Source organism: Dasypus novemcinctus, chromosome 9 (genome assembly GCF_030445035.2).
Source record: "Dasypus novemcinctus isolate mDasNov1 chromosome 9, mDasNov1.1.hap2, whole genome shotgun sequence".
Classification (NCBI taxonomy): Eukaryota; Metazoa; Chordata; class Mammalia; order Cingulata; family Dasypodidae; genus Dasypus; species Dasypus novemcinctus.
Window position 1 is genome coordinate 81437563 of NC_080681.1, and position 20592 is coordinate 81458154.

Below are 20592 nucleotides of genomic sequence, written 5' to 3' on the forward strand. Positions count from 1 at the left end.
GAGTGAGGTTCTATGATTGGCCCATCTTGGGTCATATGCTTACTGGGGGTTATTAGAAGGGAAGGTGGTATATTGAGTCAACACATGTATCCACACTATGTTTTTTTTTTTTTTTCTTGATCAGCTGGCCTATCACAATAATGTTTATAAAGATGTGGGGATATGGGGACAAGAACATTTAAGTTGGGTAGCTCAGGTGAAATAGTGCAGCGCCTTCACGTTGATGCCATACTCGCTGCCCGTGCCCCCAGCCTCGGCTCCAGTCCCAGGCCCCCTGCTGTCCCTGCGGGGCTGGCCTTGCTCTCTGCTGCAGTGCTGATGAGGCCGGCGCTGCCTTGGGTTCACAGCATTCATCGGGCTGGGGGGAGGTGGAGAACCTGGGCGAGGTGGTGGACCCTTTTTCAAAAACTGACATACAGGACCTAGGACCTGTCATACTCCCAGGTAAAGGTGAGGATGCGGAGAGAGGGTGTAGCTTGCGGTACTGGTTATAGACAAGGCTTAACAGAAAGCTGCCCACTCAGGAAGAGCTTTACCATTCTCCATGCCACCCTCAAAGCTTTTTCTATTTTCCAATGGGAGTCTCCTTGATGGTAACTCCCTCTCCATCAGAGATGCTCAGATTCTTTAGGACTTTTCTTCTTTCCAGTTTCTTCCTTCTATTCATTTGATATCTATCGAACACCTATTGTCCTGCTCTCATGAAACTTTCTTTGGTAGGACAGACATACAAGTAAACAAAGAATTAGAACCATGAAGCAAATAAACAGGAAATATAAGAAAACCTGGTTGCTAGGGATTGAAGGAGAACTATTTTAGAGGGGGTAGTCGGAGGAGGCCTGTTTATATCTGTTACATTTACACTGTGGTCCAGAGGATAAGAATCCAGCCATCTGAACAACTGGGGAAGAGAGCTGCAGGGCAGAAACTGTAGTCCAAAAAAACTTGAGATAGGAATAAGCTTGACATTTTACAGGCACAAAAGAAGTGTCCATGGGAAGTAGGTGTGGTTCAAGCAACTGGGCTCCAGTTCACCATATGGGAGGCCTCAGGTTTGTTTCCCAGGGCCTCCTGGTGAAGGCCAGCTGGCCCGCACATGGAGAGCTGACAAGACCACAGCAAGATGACACAACAAAGGGAGACGCAGAGGATAGACAGAGATGCAGTAGACCAGGGAGATGAAGTGGCATAAGCAACTGAGTGACTCTCTCCCACACTGGAGATCCTGGGATTGGTTCCTGGTGCCTCCTAAAGAGAAAGACAAGAAGAAAAAGACAAGCACACATAGAAGAACATACAACAAATGGACACAGAGAGTAAAGAGCAAGTGCAAAAATGCAGGGGTGGGGGCAGGGGTAAAAAAAAGCATCCATGAAGTTACAGAATAGATTTCCATGAAACTGAAGAGAGGCAGACGGCCAACTCATTCCTGTTAAGGAGTTTGGATTTTATTCTCAGTGAAATAGGAAGCTGAGTTTTAAGCAGGCAAATTACATAATCCAATTTATTCACTTAAAATTATTTTGGTTGTGTGGTGAATGGACAATATGGGATGAACCCAGTCAAGAGTTTGGTCCCTTGACAAAGATCTTTAGCCAGCTGCTTCGGGTTTATCTGAATTGCTAATAAAAATACAGTGGCATCTTCCCTTCATCAACTATTAAACAGAGGAAAAGAATGTTTTCACCCAGAACAACTAACAAGGAGATGATGATGGACAACAACCATATCAACGAACTGAGTTTACAACTGCAAGCAAGAGAGTCCCATCCATCTGCCCCATGGGATCAAAGCCCTCTCTCAATTAGAGGTGGAGTGGGCATCACCATCTCAGAATCCTCAGGATTGGGGAATTAAGCATGGTCTAAAGTAGACTGACTGTATTCTACTATAGGCTTATTGTGATTCTAGCAATGGAAGAGATTATATCATTGATGTGGAGGCAGTGGCCACTGAAGGTTCTGAGGGCAGGTAGAGGGAAAAATAGGTAGAATGGGGGGCATTTTCGGGACTTGGGAATTGTCCTGAATGACATTATGATGACAAATACAGGCCATTACATATCTTGCCATGACCTACAAAATTGTGTGGTACAGAGTATAAACTACAATGTAAACTATAATTCATGCGTAGTGGCAGTGCTCCAAAATTTTTTCATCAATTCTAACAAATCTAACACACTAAAGAAGGATGTTGTTAATGTGGGAAAATGTGAGAGGTTTAGGGAATGGGGCATATGGGAATCCCCCATATTTTTATGTAACACTTATATAATCTAAATATCTTTTTTGTAAAAAAATAAAAATATATTAAAATACCAATTAAAGGATAATTTAAAAAAAAGGAATGTTTTCAACATGCTAATTCATAACCAGGCATGAGTCAGTGTAAGGTTCATGATTCTTTGCTGTTCACAGGAAATCAGAAACCGTTTATCAAATCCATACCCATAAACAGGATTTCTTACATTAAAGTTATCTTCAAGGCCATTAACTCAAATTTGAAAAAATAAATAGTCCTGAAGACCAAGTTGTATTAATGGTGCTAATAATGTCCATCAGCACCTATGTCACAATCGAAGAGGGTTTATGAATTATTTTTCCTGAAGTCTCAAGATAACTTTGCAGGTGGTGACTATCAGTGTGTAAGCAAAGGCCAAATGAACAAATGGTTTGTGAAAAAACAACTACACTTTTCTGTACACCCCATACTCTAAAGTTGTAGCTTATAATTTATAATCTGTTTGCTGAGCTCAGCTACTCTCATGGTCAAATAATCTTTATTCTTCACTGTTTCAGAGCTGAAAGGTGGCTCTGATTCTGGAAGTGGCAGAATGTAGCCTATTCCTGGACCTGTATGGACACTGTTGGAAACCAAACCTAAAGGTTTTTTGACAGCATACTGTTTCCCAATTCACACAATACCCAACAGTTGCTTTTGGGTCCTAATTGACCAGATAAGCAACCATGGTGGCCCCCAGAGAGAAGCTGGACTCATCACTATCTTTTGCATAGGCAACGGTATCTTGGCAAGCACTCAGAGCACACCATTATACCCAGTGCCTGGGGAAAGCTCTCAGTTACTTTAGTTACTTTTTCCCACAGTGCCAAGAAATCTGCAGCCTACCAACAATGACGTTACAGAAGGGGTTCAGAGCAAACAGGTGCTACTCCTCCTTTAATCACAATCCATAGTAGATGACTAAAATCTGTGCCTTACAGATAACGCTGCTTCACAAGCAGACAAAACCAAACTTCCTATGAAAGCATCCAAAGATGACCAAATCTGGACAGTAATTTTCCTCAAGAAACAAAACAATGTAAAGAAAAGTTAATATCTAGGTCTGGGATAATAAAAAAAAAAACCAATATATATCCTGGGAAAAGAAAATTACTCAGAGTAGGCAACTGAAAACAGCCATCTCTCCCAAAGTTTCATTAAAAACTTTACTTTCTGAGGGAACAGTAAATGGTTTTAGTGTATTAGTAACATTTCCAGATGCATCCAATTATTGCTGTGAGCTAATGTCTATTGCTCAGCATGATTAAGCAGGCAAGAAAAATATGGACAATTAAAGTCTGCAGATAAATCCCAAACCTTTCAAATGAAAATTTTATGTATAAGACAGTAAGTAGTACAGGGACTCATCTGGATTTTCTGTTTCCATGCTAAAGAGCAAGAAAAGAGCCAAAGTAAAAGTAAAAAGTAAAAGTAAAAAGCCTAGATAATCATGCCTGGACAATCAATCTCTGAATAAAATCAAGGGAGCAGATGTGGCCCATGCAGTTGAGCACCCGCCTCCCATGTGGGAGGTCCCGGCTTCAGTTCCTAGTGTTTCCTAAAGAAGACAAACAGCAAGCAGACATTGAGTAAAAACAATAAGCAATCAGATGAGGGAGCCATCTGGAGGGGAGGGAGGGAATCAACAAACATCCAGTACTGCTATAAACTGCTATTGTTAACTGCCTTTGTATGATTTAGGTAAGGACTGAATAAAAGTTAAAAAGCGGGCTAATAATTTTTTTTGTGTGTGGGGTGTTTTCAGATTGAGGGGCTCTCAGAAAGAGAATCATAAAATATATGTAAATCAATATTCTTAAAATATACGTGCCTCATCCATTTCTCATTTCTGTTATTTCATATATACCCTAATGTGCTGCAATAAAATGCTTAGGACAACAATAAAAAGGATAGAGCTGGTGGAAGGTTATTTTTCTGTAGTTAAAAATATACTTTCTGTGCACAGCTAACAAATAGTCTAGTACTTTCTTTGAATACATCAATTATAGACTTATATCTCTAAAGCCACTTTGAGAAAGTACTATTTTAAAATGTTTGTAAACTGCCATCAAACATTAATAGTTATTCCATTAAACTCTTATGTTTCACTGGGGTTGAATTACCACAAACTAAAGCCCTATATAATTCTGAATTATGAGGAAGTAACTTCTAAATCCATTAAACAATTGGATGACCATAGGCAGTCAAATATTATTTTTATACATAAATTTAGATATGCATTTTAATTTTATATATGCACTTTATGCATATTATGTGCATTTTTTACATTTTAAAAATTGACTTTTTACTTATGCAGTTTTTAAAGGAAACAGAAAGGTGTACCAAAACATATCTCAAATTAGTTTGGGAAGGGATCATCTGCTAATGGTTCCAAAACTTGCCAAGTACGTCAGAATCACCTGGAGACCTTGTTAAAAATTTATAGATCCCTGCCTCTCCTCTCTGACTCTGATTTTAAAAGTCTGGGGTGGGGCCCAGGGATCTCCATTTTTAATAAGCATCGGGAGCCCTAGATAATTATGTTTAGCTTTCCTGATCTTTCAGAGCTAATAATATACCAACCCTCTAACTTTAAAGGTGGGAAAAATGTGGCTTAGACAAACAAAACCACTTTCCTGGAGTCATACAACTTCTGGACAGAGAACTGGGATTAGAGAGAACTCAGCCTACCTGATTCTTGATTCAGTGCTCTTTCCTCTCCATTTCCCTTATTTCAGACTTATGACAAACATAAAACTGAAAAAAAATTAGAAAAATAAAAGAACTGAGTTCCTATACACCAAAAAATGGACACGTGTTAAGGAATAAAAATAGTACTAACATTAAAGAGTAAAAATACTTTAAATTGTAAAATTTGCACCTGGGAGTCTTTTTTTTTTTTAATTAAAAAAATTTCATACAGGATTTATTTATTTGGAATGTTCAATAAATGCTGATCAATAAAAATATTGGCTCCTAGGAATCTTGAGTGTTCCTAGGAATCTTGGAATCTTGAGGAAGTCTAGCCGGGGTTAAGAGTGAAGCAGGGGAGGGAAACGGACTTGGCCCAGTGGTTAGGGCGTCCGTCTACCACATGGGAGGTCCGCGGTTCAAACCCCGGGTCTCCTTGACCCGTGTGGAGCTGGCCCATGAGCAGTGCTGATGCGCGCAAGGAGTGCCCTGCTGCGCAGGGGTATCCCCCGCGTAGAGGAGCCCCACGCGCAAGGAGTGCACCCCGTAAGGAGAGCTGCCCAGCGCGAAAGAAAGTGCAAAGCCTGTCCAGGAATGGTGCCGCCCACACTTCCCATGCTGATGACGACAACAGAAGCGGACAAAGAAACAAGACCCAGCAAAAGGACACAGAACAGACAACTGGGGGGAGGGGGGAATTAAATAAATAAATAATAATTAAAAAAAAAAAGAGTGAAGCAGGGGAGCTACATATAATAGGTACAGAAGTGGGTGGTGCATAAACTATGTTCTCTGATTCCTCTCCCACCCAATAAAAGTTTAGATAAGCTTTAAATTAGGTGAGTAAATTCAGGTGACATACTACCCCTGTGCCCAACTTTTCTCATACTCATTAATTTCAAAATTAAAGGCTTAAGAGGCCCTACCCCAATCAAGAGGGTGGAGTGAGATGCTCAGGGCTCTCCCCCGACAGAAGCTTGAACAACCAGCAAGAATTGGCAGTCATCTTTCTCAAAGCTCCAGGAAATAGTTAAAGGACTGTAGTAATGGAACAAGTGCCAAATCAGGAAAAAGGCAAGTTAAAAATGGATCTTGTGGTTGCCCTTGCTGGCCCACCTCCCAGGGTTTGTTCCTGGTCCTGGTCTGAAGGGACCCTTATGCAAAATACTAGGAGAATGTATGTCTGTGTCAACCTCTCTAGTGGCAATCTGAAAGACTGAACCAGGAAACTCATCATAGGCTTGCCATCCAGAACTTGCCCTGTGTATGGAAGGCAGCTCATAGAGCTCTTTTACAGAATGCTGTAGAACAGTAAAATTGCAGCTGCCTGGAACGTTTGTTGGCTGTGGGATGTACAGTGCAGTACCCAGGGTCATGAGGAAATATTGTTTCCTAGGGAAGAGGGGACTTTCCAATCTTTGTAAACAGATAATTCCTAGGGCCCTTTCAAATGCCCAAGACAAAACAGTCACAACAAGGACCGGGAAGGACCCTACACTTTTGCCCTAAGCTATTCTCTAAACTCATTGTATGGCTAAATTCTGAAGGAGAACACTCACACAGGCCAATCTGCAAAGACTGGGAAAGCTATTTACTCTCTTTTACTTTTTTTTTTTTTTTTGGTCAGCTCCCGGCATTCAAGGAAAGCTGTTATAACACTAGCTAGATATAAGCTTAAGAGGCGTCAGTCTTAATTCTAACAATAACACATTACAATATCAAAATGTCTAGGTTTCAACAAAAGATTTCAAAATATATAAACAAACAGGAAATACCGGCCCTTGGAGAAGGGATGTTTAAAGCATTAGAAACCATCAATGAGGAAGACCACACGTGGGACATACCAGAGAAAGAATTTTAAAAAGTGGTTCTAAATATGCTCAAAGAGCTAAAGGAAAGCATGGTCAAAGAAATGAAGGACATTAAAAAAATGATAGATGAACACAGAGAGAATATCAACAAGGAGATAGAAATTATTAAAAGAAAACAAACAGCTAAACCACAATAATAGAAAATTTAAAAATTCCCTAGGAAGTGAGTTCAGCAGCAGATTAGAGCTGCCAGAAGAATAAGTGAACCTGAAGATAAATGAATTCATTCAGTCTGAGGAGCAGATGAAAGAATGAAAAAAGGTGAACAGAGAGAGGAACCTGTGGGACACCATCAAACCTATCAATATATGCATTGTGAGAGTCCCAAGAGAAGAAAGAGAGAACAGGGCAGAGAGACTACTCAAATAATGGCTAAAAGTTTTCCAAATTTAATGAAAGATATGAATATATATATCCAAGACACTCAACAAACTCCAAACAGGATAAACCCAAATAGATCCACATCTTGATATTATAATCAAATGTGGGGTGCCAAAGAGACTTCTGAAAGCTGCAAAATAAAAGCAATGTATGAAGTACAACAAGGGAGTCTCACTAAGATTAAATTCTGATTTCTCATTGGAATCTATGGAGGCAAGGTGGCAGTGGGATGACACTTAAAATGATGAAAGTAAAAAATTGCCAGCCAAGAACTCTGTATCTAAATCAACAATCTGCCCTTCAAAAATGAGGGAGTGATTAAGACCTTCCTAGATAAAAGCTGAAAGAGCTAATCACCACTGGACTGGCTCTATAAGACATGTTAAAGGGAGTTCTGCAGGTTGAAAGGTCATTGGATAATATGAAGCCACATGAAGAAATAAAGATCTCTGGTAAAGTAATAGACATGGGCAAATATAAATGCCAGTACTACTGTATTTTTGGATTGTAACTCCACTTTTTACTTCCTATAGGCTTTAAAAGGCAAATGCATAAAATGTAATGATAAATCAATGATTTTGGATTCGTAATGTATAATAATAATAATAAATTTGTGACAAGTACTCCATAAAGGTAGGTCAACACAGGGATATAGGAATATAGTTTTGTGTATGCTATTAAAGCTAAGTTGATAGTAAATCAAATGAGATAAAAAAAAAAAAAGATTTAAAAAATGAGATTGTTGCAAGTTTACAATGCTAAATTTAAGCTCTTTGGTAAAAATCACAAAGAAAATACTGGAAAATGTGCAAACTCATGAAGAGAAAGTACAATACAGGTTATGAGGAGCAGGAAGCAGGAGGAATGGGGAGTTAGTGCATAATGGGTATAGGGTTTCTGTTTGGGGTGATAAGAAAACGAGCAATGGATAGTGGTGAGGATATTGCAACATTGAAATGTGATTAATCTACTAGATGGTACACTTGGGAGTGGATGAGAAGGTAAAGTTTATATTACATATGTTTCCACAATTAAAAAAGAGTGACTGAAGAGACAATGACAATTAAATGCAATATATGATCTTGGACATAATCTAATGGATGAGAAAAGGGTCAAAAGGACATTATTGGGACTTAAAAAATTGGAATATGGACTGTAAGCATTATATCAATGTTAAATTGATAACTACGCTTAAGGTGGTTACATAAGTGGAAATGTACATGGGCGTATTAAGTGTTCAAGGAGCATGATATCTACAAGATACCATCCAAAGTTCAGAATACAGACGGATGGATTGATAAAGTGACACATAAAATAATATGGCAAATGTGGCAAAATGTCAAAATGTTAAAATTGGTGGATCTAGAAGGGTGGTCTGTTGAAATATTCTGTATGGGGATTATATTATTTTCATAACTGTCTTATAAGTTTGAAATTATTTTAAAATATAAAAGTTGAAAGAAAATGAAGACTTAAAAAAATTGAGGTTATATTGTCCAAGATGTATCTACCTGCACATGTCATCAGTCAACTCTCAGAAATGATTACTAGTCAATCCTTTTGTAAGCAGAGGTAGCCACTAAACTGCCTATATTTCTGAATTTCTGCCTAAGAAGTTTACCTTTATTACTGGTTACCATTTTCAGTCTCAGGACACACACAGTTCTGCTTTTGACTACTTTATTAAATATTATTTACTTTTTAAAAATGAATGCTTCCTTACAAGGGAGCTTTGAACCCTGAGAATTTGTCACTGCAATGCTCACTGTGTTCTCTAAGTTATTACTGTTTTACATCACAGGGTAGACACCAATAACTAGGAGGAGAGTCTTCTAACACCTGATTTAAAAGAATAATTAAAGAATTAAAAAGTTTTTGTGAACCAAACTATGTTATCTGAAAGCATTTCTGCTTCTTGCAGGAATGTTGGGTTTTGCATTTACAAGAAAAATATTCTTTAATTTTTTCTAGTCAGGCTTTTCAGGCATTTCAAATCCTGAAGTTTATTTAGAATTTTAAAAAATTTAAAAAGCCAAGTTTGAACACATTTTGCCCAAATCTAAATATGGTTCACCCATTATTTATCTGGCTTTAGTAATTTTTTAAGTTATTAAGCTTCTAAGTATGTGATTTATTAGATGGTATAAAGTATCAAGATAAAAATAATATACACTTCTCATAGGCATATATACCTAGGGACAGGAAAGTAATTAGATAATTAAGTTTATATATCATTTTAAAGAAAGGATTAGATAATTTGGGGAAATATTCTTATAATCAACTCTAATTTAATATGGTATATGGAGATCAAGCTAAAGAATACAACGTGCCTATAAAAAAGCTTTCAGCTCAATACTGGTTCTTTCAAACTTACTGTCAAACTTCTGTGAAACAAGCTTAATAATAAAGACAGACTAACAATAGCATGGAGGTTGATTTTTTTAAAAAGTAATTTACCAAGTTTAACAATCTAGAAAAAAAAAAAGTCTGGCTATGATACCTGATGACATAGAAATCATGCTTAAATAGAAAACACAAGGATGAAAGTGTATTATTACTGAAAATACTGCACGACTTCAGGTGTTTCATCTAAATTTGCTTTATGTAATTGGATGGATATAAATTAATGAACAAAAACTTAAGCAAGATACATATAACAATTTAACAGAACCTGATAATCTAATTTCTTTCAACTCTTCTCAATTTCATCTTTAAGTCTTTCCATCATGGGGCTTATAAAGAAATTAACCAACATATGATACTATAGTCAAATCATACTTCTTTAGAAAGTAATGATGACATACTGAATTCCTCTATAATGCAATTATGAAGAACCTTCAAGATACTTGTGTTTCGTATGTAGAAAAGTGTTAGAGTTCAAATATTTAACTCAATATAAAATAACCAATAATAAGATACATTTCTGATTTCTTTGTTAGGTTTAGACTGCTTCTCTTTTTGCTAATGAATGATTTTTTTTCAGTTGTAATATCACTGAGCTGAACAAATAAGTCACTTCTGAGAGTACATAAGGGAAAATAAACACATGCTAAATGGATAAAACATTACTACTAAATCTTTACTAGACCATCTCTATCAAAAATGCTTCAAAAGCTTAGAGATTCAGAGTATTCTTATATTAACTCCAAGAAAAAGATGAAAGGTGGAATTCTTTCTTTTTTGAGATCACAACTATGAAGTCATGTGGTTATACCAACTGCATTTGTGTGCAAAACATGAAATACATTGATCTTAATTCTCTTTGCCTATGTATATTTGTCTGTCAGTCAGCTAGCAGGACTTAACAGACACCTTTCCAAGAAACAGACTGAGATGTGTTTATATAACTTCAATAACCTCAGTACTACAGTAATAAGAGATGCAGTATCCTTTTGCTAAGGTTCAAGACAAAAGGGAGGGAGGGCATAGGGAAAAAAATAAATGAAAATTGTTACCACTGAGGAACAATTTTTCTCTTTAAGTTTCACCATGTGCCACTTTAATTTTTACATCAGCATGGTGGCATAATTCACTCATAAATCAGAAATCTTAACGTTTAAAATTTATCTTGACTTTTAATTATCACCATATTAACCAAAATAATTAGATAAACCACATAAGAAAGGGTAATATTACACCCTACTTTACTACAATTTGGCTTCTTGACACAACTCATTTTTTTAATAGAAAAGGGATAATGCATCTCAGTTTGCTTATGAGCTAGGAGATCACTTTGAATTCTGCATTTCCTAACTGCAAACAGAATATAGCACTTTAAACAGGTTATAAATAAACTGGTTTTCAAGCATAGAGCCAGCCCCAACGATAATAATACACTATTTAAGAAGACCTAAGGCAATGGATTCCATTTCCAATGGAAAAAAAGAACTGTGCAAACAAGCTTAAAACTACTTTTTTTGTGTGTGTGCCAGTGTTATAAAATGTAGCTTTTAATAAAACCTTGACCCAAATGCCTGCAACTTCAGAAAAGAATTGGGAGTGGTGGGGGATGGGTAAGAGTTATTTCATTTAGGAAAAATAACCACTATCTTTTTTCTAATTAAATCTTCAACACACACAATTTAAACATATACAGCTGCTGTAACACTTTACACAATTCCTATGTACTGGAGCAATAACAAGATCTAAATACAATTATATTTTTTAAACACTGGGTCAAGGCTTTACATAAAAATACCATCCTACTTTCCCCCCTAAGTTTCTAAAATATCACGTACTTTCCCTCAACATCTGCAGCCATTCAGGAATTTTTAGGAAACTTTTGTGCATGATCTTAATTCCTAATCCCTGGCTCTTTGGGCTCAGTGACAAAAGATCAAAACCACCAAAAATGATGGTTCACTTGAAGTGTCAGATGAGAGACCCTGGCTCAATTAGTCTCATAGGACGAAAGCAGTGCTGCATCAACTGGCTCCATGCAGGAGGGGCACGTGAAGGATCTCATCAACCAGTCATCTATACAGTCCAGGTGATAGATGTGCATGCACGGCAGAAATCGAATTGGGTCCCCATAAACAAAGTCCATCATACAGATCACACACCTGTTGGAAGTGAGGGAAAGAAATCAGTAAGCACTTTTAGAAAAGTGACGTATCAAAAATACTCTTTAAAACTCCATTAGAAAGACAGTAATAATCTGAGCTACACATTAAAATGCTTACCTGCTATCCCACCGCCAAAGCATGCAAATTGAACCATTCTCCTAGTAAGTATTGGTCCACCCACATTCTTTTTTTCCATTCCCCTGGGAATTAGCAGAGTTTGACAGCAATCAACAGACAAGGGGAAACAAACTACATGGGGATCAAATTCACCTCTAGAATGTTGCTTGTAAAATAGTTACGCATTACTGAAGTCGATGCCTTAAGTAGGAAAGCACCAGTTAGGTCAACTTGAATAGTTAACCAAACTTTATATAATTTTTTCTTATTTCCTTGTACTTAGTTTTTTAGTGTAAGCCCTGGAACCAGTTTAATGATGATCATTTTGATAACTATCTAAAAACAGAACCATTGATTTCAGCCGATAGTGTGCTTTAGGGTTTAACCTTCTAAAGCTCTCTTCACCTCATTAACCTGTTTCAACTTCATGGCAATTTCTACAGCTTCAAGAAGCAACTCATTCTGTAGTGTCTCAGAAGTTATTATTCTAGAGAGAATATGCTCTTAAGTACTAGCATGAAATTGTGCTATGGATTTCTGTAACATGTTTATGTAGTTCAAACAGCCAAATTTAACATCAACCTAGTAAACTGGATTATGTCTGTGTTGGTGAGGCCATTCTCAATCTAACAGAAGAATGGCTGTCCTCATTAAGTATTCTCATACAGAGTAATGGGCCTTAGGACAAAAGTTAAAATTTTATCCTCAATTTATCAGGCTTAATAAAATTATTTTGCAGGGAAACGGACTTTGGCCCAGTGGTTAGGGCGTCCGTCTACCACATGGGAGGCCCGCGGTTCAAGCCCCGGGCCTCCTTGACCCGTGTGGAGCTGGCCCATGCGCAGTGCTGATGCGCGCAAGGAGTGCCCTGCTACACAGGGGTGTCCCCCGCGTAGGGGAGCCCCACGCGCAAGGAGTGCACCCATAAGGAGAGTCGCCCAGCGCGAAGGAGGGAGCAGCCTGCCGAGGAATGGCGCCGCCCACACTTCCCGTGCCGCTGACGACAACAAAAGCGGACAAAGAAACAAGACGCAGCAAAAAGACACAGAAAACAGACAACCGGGGGAGGGGAGGGGAATTAAATAAATAAAAAAAATAAAATCTTTAAAAAATAAAAAAATAAAATTATTTTGCAAATTAAGAAGTAGATAAAATTCACTGAAATATTAACTTACACAGAAAGTTTTCTTCTTTGGCATTGTAAATAAAAATTTTAATACTGTTGAAAAAGCAGTTCTTAATACTTTTTGTATGTCCCACTCTCCCCATTCCCAATTAGGAAAATTACCCACAATTACACCAATATAGAGATCCTTCTGGTTATTTCTCTGTGCATATTTTAATTTTAATACATATATATTTCTGTACTCTTTTTTTTCCCCATGCCACTAAAAACCCTTAGCAAACAACTTTAAAGTCTGTCCAACCTAACAAAGTCGTCTTCTACCACAATTTACTTAACTATACCTTAACTGCTGAACATTTATGTGACTTGTATTTTTTCAGTAAATAATAAGACTGCAGTGAATATCTTTGTGCATAAAGCTCTAGGGGTAGGAGTGAGACACACATTTTGGGATAGACCCCTAAAATTATTGTCTCAAAGGGTACAGAGCATTGCACATTACCAAACTGCTTTCCAAAACCCAGCTAAGGCCACCAGTAGTGTTTGTATCTAGTTTTTAACCATAATCAAACATAGGTGACTGCTTTTAAACTGGTATCAACTGTTATCCAACTGGACAAGCAATGTATAAAAAGGTGAGAATTTATGCCATCATTTCTTAGCTATTTTTATATGAAAATTCTTAATTGCATCTAACATTCTCTTACATGAAACTTGGAGGTATTCATGTATTAAATATGCAACTTTCAAAATGAAGGAGAAAGGGGAGCAGATATAGCTCAAGCAATTGGGTACCCGCCTCCCACATGGGAGGTCCTGGTGCCTCCTAGAGAAGATGAGCAGATGCAATGAGTTGACGCAATGAGCAGGGAGTGGATGTAGTTCAAGTGGCTGGGTACCCACCTCCCACATGGGAGGTCCTGGGTTCAGTTCCAGTGCTTCCTAAAAAAGATGAACAGATAACAAGTAGACACAATGAGCAGACACAGAGAGTAGACAATAAGCAGAGAGATGAGGGAGGCATCTAAGGTGGTAAAAATGAAGCAAAATATTTTTCAAATGCAAATAGCTAAATATAGACCTTAGAAATATGTATATATGTATTAAAACTTACTCTCGGATCTTTTTTTCTGATCCATCTCTTCCAGGGTCATAAACTCCTTTAGGCAGATGCTGTATAAGGCCTATTCTTTGAGCTATCCTAATTTGTTCCTCTTCAGTCAGCTGTGTTGCAAGCCGAGTCTGGCTAGGTGTTGGATGATAGACTGGAACTGGAACTTGTTCCTAAATATTTTTTTAAAAATGGAAAGAATTATTTTTTAAAAACCTGTTTTCTGGGGAGTATTTTTTTCTTTCTTCCTCCCCCCTCCCCTCCCCCCTGTAGAGTGGTGAAAAGTGGGGGTCAGGGAAAGGGGAACCATGGGAAGAGGTGGTGATTCTGTCTCACCCTGGCTTCAGCTATTGGAAATACAAACACATACACCCCAAAAAAATTCACCTTTAGATTTCTGACCTACTTTTTAAGAGGATATTAGTCACAGGTTTCCCTGAAAAACTTGCATGGAATATTAATTGAAGCATTTCCACATGAAGACTGTTTAACCCTGATATATTTATTACTGAAACATAAATAGATAAATCAATACAAATAGAGCTGCCATGCAATTAACAAACTGGATTGTATTCAATAAGCTAACAATAGTCTATAGGTTACAATGTGTGGCCTCTGTATTTAATTACATTAAAACTGGTCATTACAGATCTAACTTAGTCCAAAAGATTGGATACTGTTGATATAAACTTTCATTTGTAAAACTCCTTTTAGGCTTTGGCTATATATTCTAAATGTCTGAAAACTAAATGAGTCAAATGACACCATCTTTCTTCAATATTGCCAAAAACAGTCTGAGAAAAGCCTATCATTTCTTTTCACTCAGGTAGATGAACTCACTGCATTTCTCTAGTACATCTTAAAACCTTTCTTTCAGTCCTACAACCTTTAGCAACCAAACTACAGGCAATTCTTTTATTGCCTTATAGAGAATTATTCTGTTAATGAATATTTCCTTTTAAATGAACTTTATACACACAAAAACATTTTCAGCTTGTAGCTCAAACTCAGAATTTTTCATACGCAATATCTATATTCAAAACGTTATTTTCTGCTTTAGAAAAATAACCTTATTTACCAGGCTTTATAGGGCATATAAAAGTCACATGACCCTTTCGATTATTAAAGACCACAAATATGGCTCTGCAATCATATTCCTGTGGCACTTCTGGTTTAGATAGCCATCATTTCAAGGTTCTACACCTAGTAAGCAAAAATTCATTGCAGAGAATTTTCATGGTTCAGAATTAAAAAAGACCCGGTTGCTGTGGTAGCTCTGCCACTTATTAGCTATAGCTTATAACCACAAATTATTTAACCTTTTTGAGCCTCAGGTTCTCTATGTGTAAATTACTATAATACTAGAATCACTGTAAGATTTAAATGGGAATTGCGGGAAACAGACTTGGCCCAGTGGTTAGGGCGTCCATCTACCACATGGGAGGTCCGGGGTTCAAACCCCGGGCCTCCTTGACCCGTGTGGAGCTGGCCCATGCGCAGTGCTGATGCACGCAAGGAGTGCCGCACCACGCAGGGGTGTCCCCCGCGTAGGGGAGCCCCACGCGCCAGGAGTGCACCCATAAGGAGAGCCGCCCAAAACAAAGTGCAGCCTGCCCAGGAATGGCCCCGCCCACACTTCCCGTACCGCTGACGACAACAAAAGCGGACAAAGAAACAAGATGCAGCAAAAAGACACAGAGAACAGACAACCAGACAACCGGGGGCGGGGGGGGGGGGGGGGGGGGGGGGAGATTAAATAAATAAATAAATCTTTAAAAAAAAAAAAAAAAAGGGAATTGCTAGAGTTGCCCTCGATATAGTCCCAGACACATATATACTCAATAAATAAATGTTAGTTGTTATTATTCTGACTCTAATACATGACTGTAGAAAAACATTAAAAAATTAATTTTATAAAATGGATTGAACTCTGTCAGACATAAAGAATAATTTTTTTAAGTGTCTTAGAAGTCATTTAAGACCAACTACCCTTTTAATAGGGTGGAAAATAAGGTACAAGTTTGCCTACAGTTACTCAGTTACTGGCAATATTGGAATTAGCATTTGGGTCTCCAGTAATTTTCACTATACTATACTTGACTGGCTTGCTAACAAGGAGATAGGAGATTTTATTGTGAGTTAAAAGACTTGGACTTACCCATTACTTTAGAGAACAGTACACAGAATGACATTTTATTTATTTTATTTTTAAATATATTTATTTATTTTTAAAAGATATATCGATCCAACAAAATGTTACATTAAAAAATATAGGAAATTCCTACATGCCCCACTCCCCACACCCCTCACTCCTCCCACATCAACAACTTCTTTCATTAGTGTGGTATATTCGTTGCATTTTGAAATGACATTTTTTAAAAAGCCATCAAGAGGATTGTGGGAAGATGGCAAGGGATTAACAGGCAGAGCTGAATGCTCTCACAAAAACAATGGAGAAAGTGCCAAAAGCTGTCCAAGGGACATGCTTTTGGGGGTCAGCAGACCAGGACAGTGCTACACAACTTCCAGAAGGGTGAGGGCCAGAGAGATGAAGAAGCCAAAACAACAAATGTGAGATACCAAACACCTGTGGCAGCCAGGAAATGCTCTCCTCCACCACCCTCAAGATAATAAGCTGGGGTAAAACACCTGGCTCACTGTAGCTGACAGAGAGGGAACAGACATCTTCCCTGTCAGCTGTTTCAAGGGAAAAGGGAGGGGAGGTTGGGGTGCTTTTCTTCAGTGAATTCAGGCAGCGGAGCCTGCTTTGGATCTCCAATCTGGAGGTTCAACACAGGCACACAGGAAAGCCGAGACTTCCCTGGAAAGGTGCACTGACCAGTGCCATCGTTGGTTTGGAAACTGCATGGACAAAAACTGTTCATGCTCTCTGTATTCAACTGTTTGCGCTCTCTGTATCCAACCCCTGGGAGAAAATCTGTGCCCCACTAGTGAGTCCCTGGCCTGATTTTGAAAACTTAACCTGGGTAATTTTAAAGACTAAAAATAAGTTGAACCAAATATCAAAGAACAGCTGTAGAAAAAACAAACAATAGGCAATAGAGAGAAATTAGCCATCAGAGTAAATTCACCAACATATTCAGATGCCTACACATCAGCAAAAATTATAAGCCATACCAGAAAACATGAAGACATGGCCCAGTCAAAAAAGCAAACCAAATATCCCGAAGATATATAGGATTTAATACAATTAATCAGTGATAATCACACAACTCTCCTAAATCACTTCACAAAGAATTTAAAGAAAATATGACTAAAGAAATAAAGGATATTAAGAAGCCACTGGAAGAGCTTAAAGAACAATTTAAAAACCTGCAAAGAAAAGTAAATGAAAGACACAATGGATGAGATTAAAAATACATTAGAGGCACATAAGAGCAAGTTTGAATTGCTTGAAGACAGAATTAGTGATTTCAAAGACAAAACATCTGAACTGGAAAAGACAGGAGAACAGAAAAAGAAGAGAATAGAAAAAATGGAACAGAGTCTCAGGGAATTGAATGACAACTCAAAATACACAAACATTCTCATTATTGGTGTCCCAGAAAGAGAAGAAAATGGAGAAGGGGCAAAAAGAATATTTGAGGAAATAATGACTGAAAACTTTCCAACCCTTATGAAGGACATAAATATCAATATCCAAGAAGGACAATGCACCCCAAACAGGGTAAAACCAAACAGACCTACCCCAAGACACCTACTATTCAGAATGACAAGTATCAAAGATAAAGAGAGGATTTTGAAAGCAGCAAGAGAAAAGCAAAGCATCACATCCAATGGGAAACTCGATAAGATTAAGTGCTGACCTCTCATCAGAAACCACGGAGAAGAGAAGAAAGTAGTACGATGTATTAAAGGTACCAAAAGAGAGAAACTGCCAGGCAAGAATTCTGTAACTGGCAAAGCTGTCCTTCAAAAATGAAGGTGAGTTCAAAGTCTTCACAGACAAACATAAACTGATAGAATATATTACCAAAAGACCAGATTTGCAAGAGATACTAAAGACGATGCTGCAGCCTGCAAGGGGAAAACAAGGGCAAGAGATCTGGAGAAGAGTTTAAAATGAAGATTATTAGGAAGGGTAAACTAAAGGATAAGCAGACAGACAACAGAACAATATGAAAACAGAGTCAATGGACAAAATGGAAGAAGTAATGCTTTTACAGTAATAACACTGAATGTTAATGGATTTAACTCCCCAATCAAAAGACACAGACGGACAGAATGGATAAAAAAATATGAGCAGTCTGTATGTTGTCTACAAGAGACCCACATCAGATGTAAGGAACATAACCAGGTTAAAAGTTAAAGGCTGGAAAAAGGTATTCCATGCAAATCGTAAACAAAAAAGAGCTGGAGTGGACCAGATAAATGTAAAATAACAGCATTACAGTATATGAACAGTAATTACAATTACTCAGTGCAACTGGCAGATTGTTCTTGTGATGAGTTTTCTGCAACTTTTTTCATACAAAATAAACACTTGCTTTTTTTTTTTAAACACTTGTTTTTAATTGAGGAAGACCAAAGAAGAGATATATATTTGGATACTTCATTTTTCTTCAACCCTTTCTTATTCATATTCTTTAATTAAAATAATCTATCCGGATTAATAATGATTTAGCATGACTACTGTTGAACAAGATTTTGAGTTTTTCTGTTTTATAAAATGAGGTGGCAAATTGTTATCTGCTGTAATTCATTCCAATAAAATGTGAAGAACTCTCAAATAGGAATTTGATTATCTATAAAGAATTATGGCCTAAATGGAAATTAAATAACCAAACCAAAAATTTATTTCATTCTTAGAAGTTATTATGTCCAATACTTAGAGCTGTAATATAAAAATTAGAATTACAATTAATTTCTATATTTTAATTATTTACATTTATAAAGGTTTGTTGCTATGCATTTTTATAACTGATTATAATAAATTGACCCTCACCTTGTAGTCTCTTAAAAATTATAATTTCTTCCAATCTATTTTTCTGTTTATTTTACAATTTTACAATAAAGAACTTTTTATCATTTCCCCCTTTTATTCGAGGTCTTTTTCTAGTTGCATCACCAGCTGGTGATTGGTAATAATCCCTCAGCACCAGGGAGGCTCATCCCCAGGAGTCATGTCCCAGGCTGGGGGGAAGGCAATGCATTTACATGCTGTTTTGCTTAAAGAGTGGCACATATGAGCAACATGTAGGCACTTAGGCACTCTGAAGCTCTAGGCCTGGTTGAAATTTCAAGCACACAGGCTCATAAGCATAGTCATCAGTATCAAGAGCCCATCACTGGATCATCCTTCTTCACTGGCCTTTGCCTTTGCACTTGGGGGACTGTTGCTGTTCCACTGGGGAATGAGACAGAGCTCACCCAGATGGGAACTCAGCACTCCCTTAGTTGTCATGTGTAACTCTACGTACTATGACAATACCCAACGAACATCCAAACATTTATATACCCTATATTCATGCCCTGGAGAACTCCCTCCCACCCATGCATCTGCCATCAATAACACCCCAACACCAGTGCTCCTCCCCTGCCATAGTTGAACCCCTCTGTGATACAAAACGTCTTAAAAAATGAAGCCTAATATATTGCCAAATTCAATTCGTAGGAAAATGAAACCGTAACGATAGGTTTAAAGATTAGAAATAGAATACATAATAATTTAGAAAAGCTAAAATAAACTAAAATAAACTGGGGTATTAAAAAATGAAAAATATCATAAAACTTTGTTTTTAACATTTTACCTTTCATTGCTGTAACAGGTGTTGCCCTGTATGTACAGTGGCAAGACAATCTCTTCCATTCCTTTCTCAGTGTCTATATCCTTTTTTTTTTTTAATTTGGTAAATTAAATGGTAAAGACAAATGAGTTTATATGGCTAAGAGACTTCAAAATGAGTTGGGAGGTCATCAGAGGGGTTACGCTTACACACATCTCAGCAGGATCCCAGAGACAGCCAAAGTAGATACAACCCCAGGTAGTGGTGGTCCTGAGGGTTACAGAGACATACAGGTCCTACAGTCACGGCAGATGGCTCTGGAGTTCAGTGGCTTCCCAGGGGGCCCTACTTTGGAATTTGTTTTTGCAAGTATGATGGAGTTAGACTCAGTTGTGACCTCTCTACACATGCCTCTTCTGTCACTTTTACTGAACCTGTGGTTGGCACTGGGATTGGTGTATGCTCAGGAGACTTGAATCTCTGCACTGTCCATGTGCCAGCTGAGCCCTGAGCCTCAGCAGAGTTGTAACACATACCCTCTGATTCGTTGGACTTACCCAGGTCAGCTACCAGGGAGGTGAGGATGGTCAACCACCATACTAGGAAACTGAAAGAGTCTACAATTACAAGCAGGAGAACCTCATCCAACAGCCATGTGGAATATAAGCCCCTTCTCGGTTTAGAGGTGGAGTGGACAGTGCCA

General features: G+C 37.8%; 1 protein-coding gene across 1 annotated transcript in view; it reads right to left on the minus strand.

Annotated features, from left to right (window-relative positions):
* Positions 1-9806: 9806 nt before the first annotated feature.
* RNF11 (ring finger protein 11) overlaps positions 9807-20592 on the minus strand; it is a 52559-nt gene continuing 41773 nt past the window's right edge. The window contains exons 2-3 of the mRNA XM_004476518.5: positions 14146-14315; positions 9807-11785 (exon numbers count right to left, since the gene is read on the minus strand). Coding sequence (XP_004476575.2) covers positions 11614-11785; positions 14146-14315 — 342 coding nt within the window. The 3' untranslated portion in view covers positions 9807-11613. The remainder of the gene's footprint in view (positions 11786-14145; positions 14316-20592) is intronic.